At 41.1% G+C, this 18,911-nt stretch overlaps 1 protein-coding gene across 2 annotated transcripts in view; it reads left to right on the top strand.

Moving 5' to 3' along the window:
- Window positions 1–3,591: 3,591 nt before the first annotated feature.
- ppp1r9bb (protein phosphatase 1, regulatory subunit 9Bb) overlaps window positions 3,592–18,911 on the top strand; it is a 44,714-nt gene continuing 29,394 nt past the window's right edge. The window contains exons 1-2 of one of the 2 annotated variants that reach the window (XM_057826325.1): window positions 3,592–3,738; window positions 3,980–5,247. In XM_057826325.1, coding sequence (XP_057682308.1) covers window positions 4,093–5,247 — 1,155 coding nt within the window. In that variant the 5' untranslated portion in view covers window positions 3,592–3,738; window positions 3,980–4,092. Of the gene's footprint in view, window positions 3,739–3,759; window positions 5,248–18,911 lie in introns of those variants that run through there. The other variant, XM_057826327.1, reaches the window with a different exon arrangement.

Here is an 18,911-nt window from a genome sequence, read left to right as displayed (position 1 = left end):
ACATGGACCCCTTTTCACTTGCTGAATGTGCCAGTCCATTTTTACCCTGATGGCTTGACCTCCCCCCCAACACACACACACGCAATCACAGCCCCGAAACAAATACAACATGCCGCCTCCTCTAATCCCTTCGAAGTCGAGGAGTATTAGAAGTATTTTTCCGCTAGCAGCAGCCACTGTAAGTTATGTAAAAGGACGTCAATGTTGTGGAGGTGGGGAACACACCACTAACTTTGCTACTGAAAGTCCAACCTGCATCAGAGTCCGCATAACATTAATCTGTGTGAATTTTCCGAATTTGAGTAGGAAGCTGCTTTGAAAAAAATATCCTCCTGTATGCGTTTCTACTGTAAGCGTTGATTAAACTAAGAAATGTAGTGAACCGATGTTTAACCCTTTTTCCCAAATTTTCATTTTTATTTTATTTATGTGTTAAAGCAGCACAAAGAAGCTTTCTTTTTTTTTTTTTGTTAAGTTTGGCTGTGCTTGTAGTCAAAAGCAGTAGTGTAGGAAGGCTCCATTTTTATTTTATTTTATTTATACTCTGAGAGTTTTTTTCAGTTAAATTTAATGTATGTATCTATTTAGACTGACAATGTTGAGTAGTCATAAGACACATTTATTTTTTGCATTCCTGGATAGTTAAGAAATTATTTACAGGTTTGTATTTATTGTGTATGTTAATATAATTTAAGTTACATTCAAATGTTGCAATTTAAATTTGCTAATAAAATCCAGACATTCCATTTTTTCTGGAAGTTTTCAAAATGTTTCTTTAGTAGTTTTTGGAAAACAAAGGTTTGAATCGAATGGTGTATCACCTGAACCAACACATACGCACTGCAAAAAGACACCTCCCTCAAACTAGTTAAATTCCGTTGTTTTCAGTGTAAATCTTCTAGAAATGAGTGAAATGATCTGCCAGTGCTTCAAGTAAATTTTACTCACTTAGATTTATTGAAATATCAAAAATAAGCTTAACAGACTTATTTTAAGCAAAACGTTAGTACGGTATATTTAATCTTAAATAAAAAGCTTGTCAGAAATTTTCTTAATTCAAGAATAGATATTGTTCAAAACATTATTTGAAAGCAATTTTTTCTGGATTTGGGTGAAAAATGACCAACTTTTAGATGTATGAGTTTAATAACACCAAATAGTAATTTTTACTAAATTTAAATGGAATAATCTGACGTATTAATCCGTTAACTAGTCTTTAACATTTAAAACAAGATGGAGAAAATTATTCGACTAGATTTAAGAAAACTTATCAGATTAAGACGTTATAAATTTGCAGTGTGAAAGTTAGTATAAATAAATACAGATTTATTTTGCATTGATCATTTAGCCTATCAATTAAGTAGATTGGTCATATTAATGTCCCATCCCTAGCAAAAAGTGTACATATAGTGGTATGAAAAAGTATCTGAACCTTTTGGAAATTCTCAAATTTATGCATAAAATCACCATCAAATGTGATCTGATATTTGTCAAAATCACACAGATGAAAAAACAGTGTCTGCTTTAACTAAAACCACCCAAACATTTTTTGGTTTATATTTGAATTAGATGGTGTCATACTTATATAGCGCTTTTTCACTTTTCAAGGCGCTCAAAGCACTTTACACTATCTCGCCATCTACCTACTGGTGACGCACCAGGAGCAACGTGGGGTTCAGTATCTTGCTCGAGGACACTTAGACGAGTTCATCAGGGCAGAGAATCGAACCCACAACCTCTGGTTTGGGGGACAAGTACTCTACCACTGAGCCACGCCACCCCATTCCCATTAGGATTCCCATTATCCCATTAGGATAGGATGCAAACAATGACAGACAAGGGAAAAATAAGTAGGGTAAGTGAACCATCACATTATATATTTTGTGGCGCCCCCTTTGGCAGCAATAACTTCAACCAGATGCTTCCTGTTGCTGCTGATCAGTCTGGCACATTGGTCAAGACTAATCTTGGCCCAATCTTGTTTACAAAAACTCCTGTAGTTCAGTCAGAGTCTTGGGATGTCTGGCACGAAAAGCTGTCTTTAGGTCATGCCACAGCATCTCAATGGGGTTCAAGTCTGGACTTTGACTTGGCCACTCCAGAACATGTATTTTGTTCTTCTGAAACCATTCTGAAGTTTATTTACTTCTGTGCTTTGGATCATTGTCTTGTTGCAGCATCCATCCTCATTTTAGCTTCAACTGTCTGGCAGACGGCCTCAGGTTTTCCTGCAAAATATCCTGATTAACTTTTCAATCCATTCTTCCATTAATGATTGCAAGTTGTTCAGGCCCTGAGGCAGCAAACGGCCCCAAATCATGATGCTCCCTCCACCATGCTTCACAATGGGGATGAGGAGTTGATGTTGGTGAGCTGTTCCATTTTTCCTCCACACATAACGTTGTGTGTTACTCCCAAACAATTAAACTTTGGTTTCATTAGTCCACAAAATATTGTTGCCAAAACTTATGTGGAGTGCCCAAGTGCCTTTTTGTGAACATTAAACGAGATGTTTTTTATTTTTTATTTATTTATTTTAAAGACATAACATGAACACCATTCTTGGTCATAGTTTTACATATAGTTGATGTGTGCACAGAGATATTGGACTGTGCCAGTGATTTCTGTAAGTCTTTAGCTAACACTCTAGGGTTCTTTTTTACCTCTCTGAGTATTCCGCGCTGAACTCTCAGTGTCATCTTTGGTGGACGGCCACTCCTTGGGACAGAAGCAATAGTGCCATACTCTCTTCATTTGTAGACAACTTCTCTGACTGTTCATTGATGAACATCCAGACTTTTAGAGATGGTTTTGTATCCTTTCCCAGCTTCAAACAAATGAAAGATCCTTGATCTGTCTTCAGACAGCTCTTTTGACCGAGCCATGATGCACATCAGACAATGCTCCTCATCAAGACAACTCTTACTAGGTATGTGTTTTAAAGAGGGTGGGGCAGCTTAAAACCTCTCATCAGTGATTGAGCACACACCTGACTCAAATAGTTTGGTAAAATTTGGTTTAATTAGCTCGTTTCGTCTCCTTAGGCAGAGAGTTCACTTACCTATTTTCCCCCTTCTGTCATTGTTTGCATGCTATCCTCATTAAAATATGAAAACCTATTAATGTTTGGGTGGTTTTAGTTAAAGCAAACGCTGTATTTTCATCTGAGTGATTTTGACAAAGATCAGATCACATTTGATGGCGATTTTATGCAGAAATGTGAGGAATTCCAAAAGGTACCACCAAACCACCTAAAGATGGCGCCACTATTCCACTATAACACAAGGAAACGTTAGCTGCCAGATTTCAACAATTAAAAAAAAAAACTTTGTCCTTAATTGATAGTATAGCGGTTAAACCCATTCTCCATATCCTGATTCAAATACAAGTGATTTACAAGATTCCTAGCGCACAAACATGGATGAATTGCACCTATAAAAAGCATTAGAATACAAATTTCAATTTGATAAATAATGGGATGAATAGATACCAAGCATTCATCCTTTAACGCAACCATAATTTCTCCAAATTAATCATTTATAAGAACGATGGAAAGGCTGCCAAAGAGTATATTGACAATTCAGATAAATCATCCACTAAATAGGCGCTAGGGCCCTGCGGATGCCTCTCCTCCTTGCAGCAGCGGCTCTCGCCTCGCTGAGGAGGACCAGGCAGAAAATCTGCTGCTCTCCACAAGAAGAGATCAAAATGATGCTGCCTTTAAAAAGGGATTAAAACGTAAGCAATCTGTCGTCAGCCGCGCTAAAGCCGCCGCGTCTCGTCAACCGTTCTACTTTCTGCGTCCAATTGTCATTTGAACGCTCGCTCCAATCTAGCAAGTGCCGCCGTTGTGATTTCGCGCAAGCTAATGACAGATGCATCGTGCCCACTCTCTCCATAGCATTGCATGAGATCTGCAGCGCGGTGCACGCAGGCCTTTAACGCGATCTGTTGTTTTTGTCTCGATCCACCTGCCTAGCCCGAGCGCATCATCAGCCTGCCACCGGTGGATAACGCAGCTTTCCCAGCGGGGGTGAGGCAGGGAAGACATGCCGTCGCAGAGCATCCGTCGCGACTACTGAGCGAGCCACCATGATGAAGACCGAAGCCACCTCCAAGAGCGCCGGCTCCACGCTCAGGAGCCCATCCCCGCACAGGAGCGCCTACGAGGCGGGGATGCAGGCCCTGAAGCCCGTCGCGGACAACGCCGCGAACGGCAATTTACAGGATGGCCCCCGCGGGCGCAGGTACGGCTCCAACGTGCACCGCATCAAGAACATGTTCCAGCAGCTGCAGACCACCACGACTGACGCCGAATCCGAGGAGGGCGCCAAGGCAAGCGACAAAGCCGTGCGCCTCTCCCTTCCCAGGGCCGGCAGCCTGAACGAAAACGTGGACCACAGCGCGCTGCTTAAGCTCGGCTCCACAGTGTCCGAACGCGTGAGCAAGTTCGACACCAAGCCCGAGAACGGCCACCAACGGGCCTCGTCGCCCAGCTACTCCAAGCTGCAGGAGACCCGCCGCATTTTCGAGCAGCAGCAGGAGAAGCTGGCCACCACCAGGGTTCTGCTCAAAGCAGACAAGGCCCCGGGCCTGCAAGAGGGCAGGCTGGACATGATGGCACGTTTCAACGGCAGCACCGAATCTCTGGACAGCTTGGACGCCAGCGAGGCAGTTTCCCCCACCGTCAGCCAGCTCAGCGCCGTCTTCGAACGGGCGGCCGAGCTCCGAAACAACCTGAACCGTCTCTCGTCCACGCCGCCGCTCCCTTCCAGGGGGGTGAGTGCCAAGGTGGGTGTCTTGAACTCCAAAATAATCACCAAGAGGGCAGGAACGTTGGCCACCAGCAACCAGGAGGATGACATTACCAGTCAGCGGGACCAAGAGGGGCCTGTGAGGAAACCCTGCAGGGGGTCCAGCCCTGCTGAGAGCATGAATGGGGGTCAAAAGGTCGAGGTGGAACAGCACAGGGCAAAGACGGTATCTGATGCCGGTGTAGAGGCCAAGGCTGAGCAGCTGGAGGAGGCCAGCAAGGCTGCGCACTTCGAAAACGGAGATGCCACCTCATCAGGGATAGAGGCGGCAGGGGAGGACAGCCGGACGCTGGGAGACGACGGAGGAAGCCAAGAGGAGGACGACGATGACCACTACGAGGCCGAGTCCAGTTGCGTGGAGATCGCCGGGCTGCCTGCTGAAGAGGATCCACCCCCGTCCCGGAAAATCCACTTCAGCACTGAGCCCATCAAGGTGAGTCCAAGACGAGATTTACTCCTCTCGTTCAAAGGTCAGCTGGGCTAACCTCCATCGATACGCACGATAAAATGGATGGATTGATGATTTCACTTGACCTTCAAGCTTATTGGTCTGCATTTTTCATCATCAACTTGCTGCTGACATGTTGGATTTTCACACCTGCATTTCAGCGTGATACAGTGGAAAGGCAGTTTGCTGGTAGTGACTCGATATCAATCGTCAAAAAAATACGATACTCCATACCATTTTTGACACTACACAGTTAAAAATCACAAAATTGATCATGATATGCGTCCGATCATGTGGCTCTTAAAAACCTAAATTAAAACTATCTAAATGAGTTTATCACGTCCAATCTATATGAAGTGGAAGGGTTGTTGACCCTGCTGGCGATGGGTTAACAAGGAAAATGCAAAAACATCCTCCATCTCTATCAAGAGTAGTGCAAAATAAAAAAAAATAGCACATGCAAAAATAAATAACTAAGTATCGATACTTTTGTAAAGAAATACGATAATCGGATGCAACATTTAAGTTAGTGCTGCAATGATTAATCCAGTGTTTTTCAACCTTTTCTGAGTCACGGCACACCACAAACCAAAAATGTTCCAAAATCATTACTATTACTAAATTTCTCAGTATTTATACTTGGTGTGAAACTTGCGCCTGTTTAGATGAACACAAAATCGATGTCCTGGCAGGAATCTTTGTCAACAGCTCTGGGTCTCTCGCTGTTTTTATTTTTATCGCAGTTAAGCATGAAATCAAAGACTTTAGCAATGTCTTTAAAATAAAACACAGGGGGAGGATTGACGGTCGTAACATTTGGATAAAATGGAAAGGACACTTTTGTGTTGTGCTGCAACGATTAATCAATTAACTCGAGTAATTTGATCAGAAAAAAAGCTTAGAATCAAATTTTGCTACTTCAGGTATTCGTTTATTTCGAGTGGCGTTGTAATAGTTTGTTTTGAAAGGGTTTGCACTTAGTTTGATTGATTTGGGTGGATACACTGTCCTCTAGTGGCAACAGTGAATATGACATAACTCATTTAAAATGGCTGAATCCAGCTGCTCTCTGTTAAGACCAACATAAGTTAAGTTTTTGTTTGAGCTAATGAGCATTTTTAGTGCATTCGTAATTGAGTATGGGAGCATTGAAAAACAATGTTAGCATTTTGTAGCATTCAAGCTAGCGGACTTTTTCTATGCAAGTTAGCCAATCGTTCTTTTGTTGTACTTAAAATTCTCATTTATTTATTTATTTTTTTATACTGTTTGAGACTAAGCTGAGGTATTTAAATGTATTTTTAAATGAAAAAAAATCATTTTGAATTAGCATTTAATGCTGTTTTGAAAGTGCAAATATTAGCAAGCCTTTGTTTTACATCTCCAAAATTTTATTCTGCAACACATTAAATGTTCTTAATCCAATTACTCGATCATTCAGACTAACTAGTTGATAATCGACTGCTAAAACAGCTGCAGCCCTAATTTTTTGTGTATATTGACTCTTGACGAGTCTAATCAAATGATGTGCAGTAAATGTGCTGGGGTCCACATTGTTGCGGACAGCAAGGTGGCTGATGGCTAGAAATCTGAGCAGTTATTGAACGCAACAAGTGCAATATCTCGTTTATCTGCACACAACCGCAACTTTCTACCAACACCTTCCTTCCTACTGCAACTCCACCAGACGACGTTGAAAAAAAAATAAATAAAAGCAATATTGGATAATTTCTCGCGGCACATCTGACGATCACTCACGGCACACCGGTTGAAAAACACTGGATTAATCGATTAACTCGAGTAATTCGATTAGAAAAAAGCTTCAAATCAAATTTTGCTGCTTCGAGGATTTGTTTTAATTAGAATGACTTCGTAATGGTTTGTTTTGAAAGCGTTTCAATTAGTTTTATTGATTTGGGTGGATACACTACCCTCTTGTGGAAACAGTGAATATGCTATACCTCATCTAACATGGCTGAATCCAACTGCTCCCTGTTAAGACCAACATACGGTATGTTTTTGTTTGCGCTAATATGTTTATTCATGCATTCGTTATTTAGTTAGAAGTATATTTAGAATTTTTTTTTTTGAGGGACAATTTGTTAGGAGCATTATAAAAAAGAAAAACATTAGTATTTTATAGCATTTAAGCTAGCGGACTTTTGCTATGCTTTCCTTTGCTGTACATGGATCCCAATTATTTTTTTTTTATATTGTTTGAGCTCAGGTATTTTAATTTCTTTTAAAATGCATTTATTGCTCTTGTGAAATGAGAGTTGCAATTCTGAATAGCTTGAAGAAACACTCAGGAATAGGGTTGTTCCGATCATGTTTTTTTGCTCCCGAGCCGATCCCGATCGTTTTAGTTTGAGTATCTGCCGATCCCGATATTTCCTTATCCGATTGCTTTTTTTGCTCCTGATTCAATTCCAATCATTCCCGATAATTTTTCCCGATCATATACATTTTGGCAATGCATTAAGAAAAAAATGAATAAAACTTGGGCGAATATATACATTCAACATACAGTACATAAGTACTGTATTTGTTTATCATGACAATAAATCCTCATGATGGCATTTACATTATTAACATTCTTTCTGTGAGAGGGATCCACGGATAGAAACACTTGTAATTCTTAAAGGATAAATGTGACTTTGTATATTGTGACTAAATATTGCCATCTAGTGTATTTGTTGAGCTTTCAGTAAATGATACTGAAGCCATTTAACTGTTCTGCCCAAATGCATGATGGGAAGTGCAACCATGTCTGTGCGTAGTGCTACCAACTGATATATCTTCTCTGTGTTGGGAATTAACATAGGGTGTTAAGAAAAAGATCAATTACTACCTTGCTTCCCCACATTGCTTCCCACGATATTTCTAATCGTAGGGAGAGGGATTGTAAGGCTTTAGCCAATTAAAAAAAGGCTCCAAAGGCTGCTAAAATTCACTCTACTCATTTTACGCTGCCTTAAGCTCTCTATATAGGTAAAACGGCGCCATTACAGATTGAGCGCGGCGATGCGTGAGTGGGTCGTGCAGCACATGCATTAATTGCGCTAAATATTTTAACGTGATACATTTTTTAAAAAAAGTAATTACTGCCGTTATCGGGATAAATTTGATAACCCTACCTTAAGCTTAAACTAAAGACTCTAGATGAGTGAAACATATTATGTCTGTAACGTTAAATACAATTAGAAAACGATTTAATCAAAAAAATATATATATATATGTTAAAAAAAGGCATGTCCGATATTTTTTTGCCGATTCCGATACTTTGAAAATGACGTGATCGGACCCGATCGATCTACTCAGGAATTTTATTTTGTATTTGCATTTAATTTTCTTTTGAAAGCGTAAGCTTAGCAAGCCAAAATAAATATTATTACAAGCATAAACACTTGTTTTACATATCCTAAAATTTATTCTGTAACACATTAAATGTTCGTAATCTGATTACTCGATTATTCGAATTAACTAATTGATAAATGAATCAATTACCTAAATAATCGATAGCTGCAGCCCTAATTTGAGTACCGATACTTTGTTACTTTTGTATACTTTTCACAACTCTTAACGCTGACCATGCTTCAATATCTTAGCTCCCCTCGGTTTTTGTCGTGATTCAGAACACGCACGTTTTTTTCAACGCGTTTTTGAATAATACAGTGTGGTTTAAAAATGCTAAAGCATCAATATTAGACTGAATTGAATGTCCACGTTGCGGCACTTCATGATGCTGCATGGTCTCTGAGAGAAATTGGTGGCGATCTTACAAATTGACCTGACAGGAGTGAAACGTTAACTGGTGGACAGACCAGACAAAAGTGGGACATTTCTAGAATCTGTGACATAAAATAGCTGCCGGACTACAACGATTGTTTTCAGGGGTGGCAGAAATTAAGTATGGGTTAAACTTTACAACCACAGTCACAGTATTTTAATCTGACCACTTTCACACAGTTGCTGTCTCGCCTCTCACAATATCTCTGAAGCTGCAATCTCGAGAGTCTACTTGTTCCACCCGATGGTGTATCGGTTGCTTTACTCAGAATAGCAATACTGGATAAAAGCAATGTTGAAGACATCTTAGAATTGCAGTGGGGGAGGGGGGTCGATGCTACAGATTGCTAGATAGCTACGTAGCTGCTAGTACAGTGTGTATTTTTTTGGTCAGTGAGCCAATTATATGGCTATCTGATGCGTGAGTGACAGGTCAACCTTGGTTCAAGTTGACCTCGCAGACATCTTTTGATGATAGAAACGCTTCCCCTTCTTTCACACTGCCCCCACAGAGGCCTTTATTATGGAAATGCAGTGTGTGCGTGTCAAAGGAGCATCGGGGTTAAGCGGCAGGGTTGAAACTGGTAGTGGGTTATTATGCAGCTCAAATGTCACGCGTCCCCATAGTCACTTGTCTCTCACATGCCAAACAGGAAGTACCCATTTTTAGCACTTCCTGTCATCGGCAGTCACAGTTTGGTCTGATAGTAGTCTCTTATGAGTTGGCGGCTGTAGAAAGAAAAAAAAAAACTTGTGCTCAAAGTTGAGTTTGCACTCGTCTCTCACTTACTCCGTCTGCTTTGATGCTGGTTCACTTTTTTCACCATTCTGCTGTTGCTGTTTATAAAAATAGAATCGTCACAACTAATGTCTAGATTGTTTTGGCTTAGCCTCAAACCCTCGTCAAATGATGACTGTGTTAGGTGGTTGATTTCGCCTGGCACCATTTTGACCACTTCCTTGTCGTGAAAAACAGTAGTTAGATTTTTCAGTAGATTTTACTGGCTATTACGTAACTTGGTTCTACAGCATTATTAAAATAAAAAAATCACAACTGTTGTTTTTGTTGGTTATTTTCATGATGAGCTGCATTTTACAGCTTATAGCTTTTATCAAAGATTCAGTATGAGCACGTGCGTCTTTAGCCCCTTTCAAAAACATATCCCGGTAAATTACCATGTAAGGTGACGTGGGATTTACTCGCGTCATTGCTTTCACACATGTAGATATATCTTGGGAATGATGCGGGTTGGATACTTTCACAGACTTGTCCCGTGTTGCACACTGGCGCTCTCTGTGCGGGGAGGGCTGCTGGCGCGATTTTATAACCCCGACATTATGTCATTTTTGGTCAGCGTCGGCTGTCACAATGTTGGGCAATTCATATTTTTTTACAGAACCGTTTGTGGAAGCGTTCCCGAGGTCGTAGCTGCAGCCAATTCAAGCTCATTAAGACTGTATTCAAGCCCAGGCTATCCAAGAGAAGGGTGCCGAGATATTAACTTTCTGGGCGCCATTCGACACCTCTGCTGCCCTTGTTTTGAAATCCCCTACATTGTGTTGGCATTTGAGTGTATTTGTTTTGTTGTCTCATCGGCTCTCTACCTACCGCTTAGGTTAATATTATTGATCCCCGTCGACCTACTGTACCCATTGTGTTATTCCCCCTCTTACGCGATCGCATGTATTTTTGTTTGTATTTGATAATCCCTTGAACACATCCCTCTGTTGTTTTGTGCTTTGAGGTACAACCTTGTCTGCAGTTGCGGACCCTAACGTCCGCAACAAAATAAACCACACATTTCCAAAGATGGATGATGGACTCTCTCCCTTGGCTCTACGAGCCAGTAGCAATTTAATTTCATTATGTTTTCAGTTTAATTTAGCTATTTCAAGCTCGCTATGTTGACAATTGCAATGTTTGTTTACCGCTTTTTGTCTTACTGCGAAGAAAGAGGAAGTGACGGTCGGCCCGCCATGATATTTACGCCATCAGCCATGGTGCCGCGACCCGGGAATTTAAAGCTTGCTTTCACATACGCCTCGTCCCGGGACTTTCCTGGACATTACATTAAGATGCGACCCGTGAAATGTCCGCGTAACCGCCGTGTCAATTGACTCGGGAAATTACTTTCACGTACAAGGGCTGCCCGTTTAAATCTGGAGATTTTAACGGTGTTTCGTTATATGTGAAAGAGGCTTTTGTCACAATAAGTACGGCGTGGCGGCCCACAGTTGATTGTGATCATAGCCCTTTCCTCGGTATACTTAACCCCTTTAATGTACAGCGGTACCTCTACTTACAAACGTTTTTACTAATGGAATTTTCAGTTTACGACACGACTGAACGGGAAAATGTTGCCTCTTGTTATGAAAGAAATTTCAGGATACGAGAGGCAAAAATACAGTATGGGCTGCTACTTGCAGCTCCCAGAGTTTATTGAATGTAACATACTTGAAGCTGCTCTGTCACTGACTACTGCCTAGCATCTTCCTGGCATCCAATTGGCTAACTGTATCCCAGCATCCTCTTCATTCACCCCTCGGGCCATGAAGTGTTCCGACAGCTACACATGAGTGTATTATCTTTTATATTTTACTCTATTTTTTGTTTTTTACATTATGCGCAACTCTGATTTTATGTTTACTGTGCAATAATCTAATTGTAACATGTATTTCTTATATGTTTTGATGCATTTTTATGCTTTAGAAAATATTTATGTCTGAATTTTTGGGGGCTTGGAACGGATTAGGGAATTTACATGGGAAAACATGTCCCTACTTCCAGAATTTTCAGGTTAGGAGACTACTTCCAGAACCAATTGATTTTGTAAGTAGAGGTACCATTGTACAAATTATGATTTTTTTATTTTATACCCTTACAGCGCACTCATTTTACTCATTGGCTGCGATTGACGGCGTTTGACGTCCAATCAATTTTGACTGGAAGGGGCGAATGAACGACCTCCTATTGGATGTGTAATGCTGTCCATAGCGTGCAATGAGTTAAAATACTATGACTATGACTCACCTGCCTATCCAAAAAGGGTTAAAGTGCATGTGACACGAAAAAGCATGTTTATTTCATAATACACGCGATATTTTATGCTCCTGAAAGATAGGGACCGCTTGGATGTGTGTGGAAGCGATCGCTATATTTATTTAGTTTTTTGAATCCCCCGCCATGAAAATGAGTGACTTCCGGCTTCGGTCTCGCATTGAGGAGGAGGGCGCTGTGACGAGTACGGGTGAAGGTGTCCTCTTCACTAAACAGCCGTTCTGTTGTGTATGAGGACTAAGGATTCAGCTGATTTTACGGATTAATACGTTTATTTTTCGCATCACGCCAGCCAAACGGCTGCAGAAAAATCTTGCTTTATGAGGGAGAGGCGTGTGCGCCTTTTTGGAGTTTCAAAAGGCTCCCATTCACCGTGGATATTGGCCAAGCCCTACTACTGTGGGACTATTGGACTTACGAGGAAGTGAGTAAACATCTTGTTTTGTATTATGTCAAATATTAATACAGCGATTACAAAGTAAACACTACAAACTTTCTTTAAATAAAGGACTACTTACGTTTGATCATTGATAGGCATGTAAAAAGCTCTCCTCGTGCACATTAGCTGCACGTTAGCTGCACAACAACTGCAGCCGCCGTCCTCCGGGGAACGAACTGTAAATTGCTCTCCGCCGGGCGGTTTGCCGATCCGCGAAGACAATCGACAACCCAGTCGTCATGTCAAATAATCCGGGCTAGTTATGTGTGATTTTCCGCTTCGAAGACTTTGAAACATCACTCGGTTTGGGTTAGCATGTCGGCTAGCTCTCACGCCTCTTGGTTTGTTTACATTCTCCGAAGCCGGGGAAGGGAAATGACATATGTCCGATTCAGGTGACATCAAATATCGTTCGGGAGGTGCGACAGTAAAGGTGAAGTCGACAGTTTTGACCATGATGGAGTAATTTTGCCATGTCGTCCTGAATAAGTGCATTTTTATTATTTCATATTCCATTTAGCACAAGACTGTTATTTGTCATGACCATGCCATTTATTTAGCAATTGGGGAAAATACTTGGATAAAAAGAATATCCTGTAAAAATATTGAAGTAAAGAGACAGAAACAATGACATTTTCCAGCTCTCTTCGTAGCGTTTTCCTCGTTGTGAATAGTTCCCCCTCGACGGGCTGACTGGTCCTTCTCAAGCCATTTATTTAGCTATTGGGGAAAAATACTTGGATAAAAAGAATATCCTGTAAAAATATTGGAGTAGAGAGACTGAAACAATGACATTTTGTGGCTCTCTTCGTCGCGTTTTCCTCGTTCTGAATGATTCCCCCTCAATGGGCTGAATAGTAAAACTGATGAGCCCAGTCTCCCGCTGAAGTCATCCACCTGTTGGGGACGCTACAGCCCTATAATGGTAGGCGTGGCTAACCGGCAGATTAAAACACTAATTTCTCGTCATCTGCGCTTTGCTAAACTGTTGTATATAGTCGAATCGTCTCAAAATATGATTCTAATTCACATAATAATGCTGTTTAAGACTTTTTTTCTCATGTCGTATGCTCTTTAAAGGTCTTAAGTGTTAACATTTGAATAGCTGTCCACATTAGTGACCACAGTCCCTAAAAGGCTGAACGTGGATGAAGAGAGAGTAGCTTGTTTTGATGCCAGTTGTGCTAAAAAGCAAAAAAACAAATGGCTGAGTAGTTACATAAGTTGGCGGGTGGCAGTCACCTGGATGAGTGGGCGCGCACACAAACACATTCTGCCTTCACATCACTGCGGTACTGAAACAAAAGTGGGGACGGAGCGACCTTGCTGATTATCTCGAGCAGACTATGTGAAACACTGTCTGAGTCCTCAGCCTCAAATGGCCTGTTACCTCTCGCCTCTGCTGTACACACACCAACACTAACACAATAAACTGGAAGACATGACACCTGTTCAGAGTTGCTTTGCCATTGGAACTTTAAAAAACGTTAATATTAACCACTACCGGTATTGTCTGGCTTTTCTTAACTCCTCAAAAATGTTGAATAATCACCTAGTTGATAGCGTGTGATCTGTTCATAAAAGAGGCTAAAATGCGCATTAGCTGTTGTCGAGAAACATGCCATACAGACGACAGAATGATTCCGGCCTCTGTCTGTCGCTGACCTTGTTATTTTGTTGCCACGTCTCTCTCTCCCGAGGTCATCGCTAAGCCGGGCACATGCGCGCTGACCAGCAACTAGCCTGCCAAAGCAGATGAACATGGGTTCCAGGCAGCCGTGCAGTTGACCATTATTTTATCTGCGTGTTGTGTTCTACATCTGGACTGCGGATTAAGACTCAATTCCAGACTGCTTTGGAGACGTGGTGTGACAAACTTGGGTGGCAACGCGATTAACTATTGGAAGAGATTTGTCTCAAAATTAAACAAATTGCATTTACGCGCATGAAAATCATGGATGTATTTGCGGATTTCGAAATGACGTGAAATCACAGATATTCAGTATTAGTGGATCTCAAAAACAAATGAAAATCACATAAATATTAATGACTCTAACAAGGATGTGCGAATCGCGAGTGTATTTGTATGAATTATTTTGGAGACAAATACTGATACAAATACCACAATACTTACTTCTCCAGAAAACTGCAATGAATTAATAATCCTCTAATCCAGACATGTCCAGAGTCCCGCCCGGGGGCCAAATGCGGCCCTTTGTCAAATTTCATCCGGCCCCCAGCCTCTGTAATAAAATCAATAACGTCTGGCCCGCACACAGACTTAATAAATTGGTCAGCAGTACTGCTACCAGCATATGAAGTAGCTTACACACTAAATGCTGCTCCTCATTTACCCACTAAAAGGCAGCAGCACTCTAAGCAACATTACCCCAGGTGACCGTTTATCCCTAATTTTCTAAAATGGCGACAATCAACAAAAAAAAAATAAAGTTGACTGCGACGGCCGACGCTTCAAGGATAAGTGGAAATTGGACTATTTCTTCACTAAAATGCGCAACAACTGTGTCTGCCTCATTTGCAAAGAGACAGTCGCTATTTTTAAAGAGTTCAATGTGAGGCGATATTACCAAACAAGACACGCTGACATGTACGACAAGATTACAGAGAAGATACGTAGTGAGAAATTCAAGCAACTTGGAGCTAGTTTAATTTTACAGCTGCAGTATTTCACAAGAACCCGAGAGTCGAAAGAGAACGCCACAAAAGCTAGTTGCGAGATTGTTGAAATTATTAATAAAAATAAATAAATAAATAAATAAATAAATAAACAAAGCAAAAGTGACACACGGAATGGCATGCTAAAATTTGCTTCAATAATTTGTTCTAAGTAAAGGACATCAGCCAAGGTCGGCCCCCCACATTTTTACCACACCAAATCTGGCCCCCTTTGCAAAAAGTTTGGACACCCCTGCTCTAATCGGTGCATTACGATTCCTTGACATAGTGACATAATATTAAATTCACCTGCTAGAGTTTGAGAATGACGAAGCTATTAGAGAGGGAATGAAATCTTTTTCTGATTCTAGTGTGCAACGATTGGCTAGTTCCAAATATAGACATGGTTTGTCTGTAACAAGAGCATCAATTGCTGGTGTGGGCAGGGTGGTTTGTAAAAGAAGTGAGTCTCCAGTTTAAATAGCACTTTCACTACGATTTTCATGAAGGGGGAAAAGTACAATTATGTGATATTGTAACCTAAAATCACATAGTCATTGATCTGATTGTTAGACATTCGTTTCATTACCTCTCCCAATCAAAATGGATTGGGACGTCTCGCGCCGTCAATGGCACTGAAACATGAGCATTCACTCATCGTCCGAGTGTAAACAAATTGGACGTTTATCGCCATCAATGGCATGCAATGAGTAAAATTTGGGATGTCCCGATCGGACCCAAAAGAAAAGGATCAACCCGATCCTTCATTAAAAAAAAAAAAAAAATTGTTTTTCTGCTTAATGCATGTGCAACTGCTTACTCTCCCTGCTGCTTCTTTTCTCGGTCAGCAGTGCCCTGGAGTTAGCTATTTAAAGTTAATGATGACTGACTGGGGTGCAACTTTGTTCTTGCCAGAGAGGCTTGGTAGCTCTACCATCAAAGGCCCAAAAGTGTCAATCATCGTTTAGCTTGTCAAACACTAGCGGTAGTGTGCTGTGGCAACTCATTGTGTTAGGCTAGGTTCATACTGCAGGTCTTGATGCAGGAGTCCGATTTTTTTCCGATTTAAGTGAGGCATGGACGGTCTGAACGGGACAAGTCGCAGAGAAGTGGACCATTTCAAATCCGATCTGGGTCACTTTCGTATGTGGTTTAAATCCGATCTCGGGCACATTTGTCCAGAATGGGGCGGCGGTCTAAACTGTCAAGTCTCCCAAATTGGAATTCATGCAGCAATTATGTCAGCAAAGCGTGAGATCGGCACGCAAGACAGCAGCGATTTAGCTGTTCATTAGCGTTAGTGCCGAGCTTGAACTCAGCTTTTACTTTGCAGGAGGCGGGTTTGACCACAGTCATTAAAAAAATACATTGAAGAAAAGTCTGATAATGTGTGTTTTATTACTGTGCACCAAATGAGCAATATGTCTAGTGCTTACATGGCCGAGTCGGGGCAAACTGATGTGTCATGCTTGCACAGTGCGTGTAAACTTTGGAGCCGCTGTATTTGCTTCCTCGGTTGAAGGATTTCTTCTTCTTGTTCTTCATTTGTTTTGATGCTTCTGCGCATGGGGATCAGTTTGCTCAGCGCATCTCGGACTGCGAATTAGTGCGCATGCGTCATACTTGAACGGGCTCAATGGACTAAGGTAGTCTGAACGGGCACGCCAAAAAAAACAGATATGACAAAAAAATGGTAATTGAGCATTAAGACCTGCAGTATGAACCTAGCCTAAGTGAGAGGCTGTTCTCAGCAGCGTGAGTGGATTTGAGTGGACTCACTCAATGAAGCATTAATAAAGACAAGCATTTTTCTATGTTTTTCTTGTTTAGAAAATAATCAATATTATGAAGGCGGCACGGTGGGACAGTAACTTGTTCAGAACTTTTTTGTTTTTTTTATCAACACTTCTCGGTATCGGCAGATTCTCAAAATCTGGTGACTCAGACTCGTACGCAAAAATATGTGATCGGGACATCCTGAAGTAAAATACAATTAATAGCAAGTTTTTAAATGACTTAAAACAGTCACTTGTCCAAAAAAGGGTTAGATCTTAGGTATCAATTTTTGAATAGTTGTCCATTATAGAAGTCACAAGCATAAAAGTTTATTCTTGAAAAATAATACTTAATTCTTGTGAGTTTACGGTTTGTTTTCCAACTAAAAATACAACTTCATTTTCATAATAGTTCACACTCTTCATGAAGAAATATGACTTAATTATCGTACTGAGACCATTTACTTGAGTCAGTGTTTCCAAATTTGCTACGGTAGTCAAAGACATAACCGGAAAATCAGAAAAAGACAAGTACTGTACTTTGTTGCTAAAAGGGTGTATAAAATTATGATGCCATTAGCAGAGTCCTTTTGGCCTATTTTAACATCTCTTTGATATATTAGTTGAAGTGTTGTTTGTCACTTGCATGCCATAAGCAGACCCGAGTAAGACACACACACGCACACACACTCTCTCAGATGGTTAGCGTCTCCAACTAGCTGCAATTGTAGGACATCCCATGCCGCCGAGAGAGGCGAGTGGGTGAAAGAAGGGAGGAGGGAGTTTCCTGGCCATCTGTTGGTTCCTCTGACCTACTATCTGTCACAACTGGAACAGCGCCCTTCTCTGGCACACATAACCCCCTTTACCATCAGTAGCAGTAGCCTGCCTCTAATCCTACTGTTTGTCTTCCTAACACAACAACATGTCTGCAGACTTAGGTGAAAGTATGGCGCCGTCAATCAGGTGCACACGTCATTACGGTGCGAGACGTCTGACCCTATGCTAGCACCTTAAATCAGTATGCCACTAGCTGCAAAGTCAATGAGAGGCCAAGTGTTGCCAGATCCGGGAGCCAATATCGAGCATAAGTGTGTGGTTGTGTTTGTGTGTAATCCACATGCTTTTAATCCCACTAAATACAAAGGTAACCTAAATCAAAAACCTCAATGCTTGTCTGAAACCACACAATAGCTTCACATGGACCTAAATTAGTCAAGAACAATATCATATTTGTAGTTAAAATAATATCGAAATAAAATATGTATGGCATTCTATTGTAAAATTAGATACATTTTTGTAACACTTGTGAAAGTCATGAGTACTTTCATTCATCTTCTGTTCTGCTTATCCTCACGAAAGTCACAGGGGTGCTGAGGTCCAGCCCAGCTACCTATTGACTAATCCGAGTAGAGATTTGTGGACGTCACCCTCTAGCGGTGGCCATCATTGCTGGAGTGTTAACAGACCTTAGTAGCAGCCCAGCATTATTCAATGCAGCCGTCTGCGGAAAATATTGAATCAAACAAGTATGATGTAAAGTACAGTATGTTAATGGAAAGTGCATTAAAGAACCAGCATATGGATTAGGCTATTATTATGAAGTGCAGATTGCAATGCATTGTGAAAACAAAACAAAATGTAAATTCCTTGTATAGATCCCAAATGAATAGGTTATCATAGATGTGACATATAATCAGAAGTGGACTGAAGACCAAATCTGCCATCTGAAGAATGTTTACTTTGAGCAACTGCTACCAGCAATTGCAACCAGAATATCACATGGAGTCATGATAGTGTGTGGACTCAAGTGAAGTACCGGTCTGGACTTTAACATGGACTAAAAAAAAAAAATAATAAAATCATGTTAAAGTGTTATTTGATGCCGTTCCCTGTTGAAACATTTGTTACA

This window comes from Corythoichthys intestinalis, chromosome 21 (genome assembly GCF_030265065.1).
Source record: "Corythoichthys intestinalis isolate RoL2023-P3 chromosome 21, ASM3026506v1, whole genome shotgun sequence".
NCBI classification, from domain to species: Eukaryota; Metazoa; Chordata; class Actinopteri; order Syngnathiformes; family Syngnathidae; genus Corythoichthys; species Corythoichthys intestinalis.
This window is presented reverse-complemented; position numbering and strand designations above follow the sequence as displayed.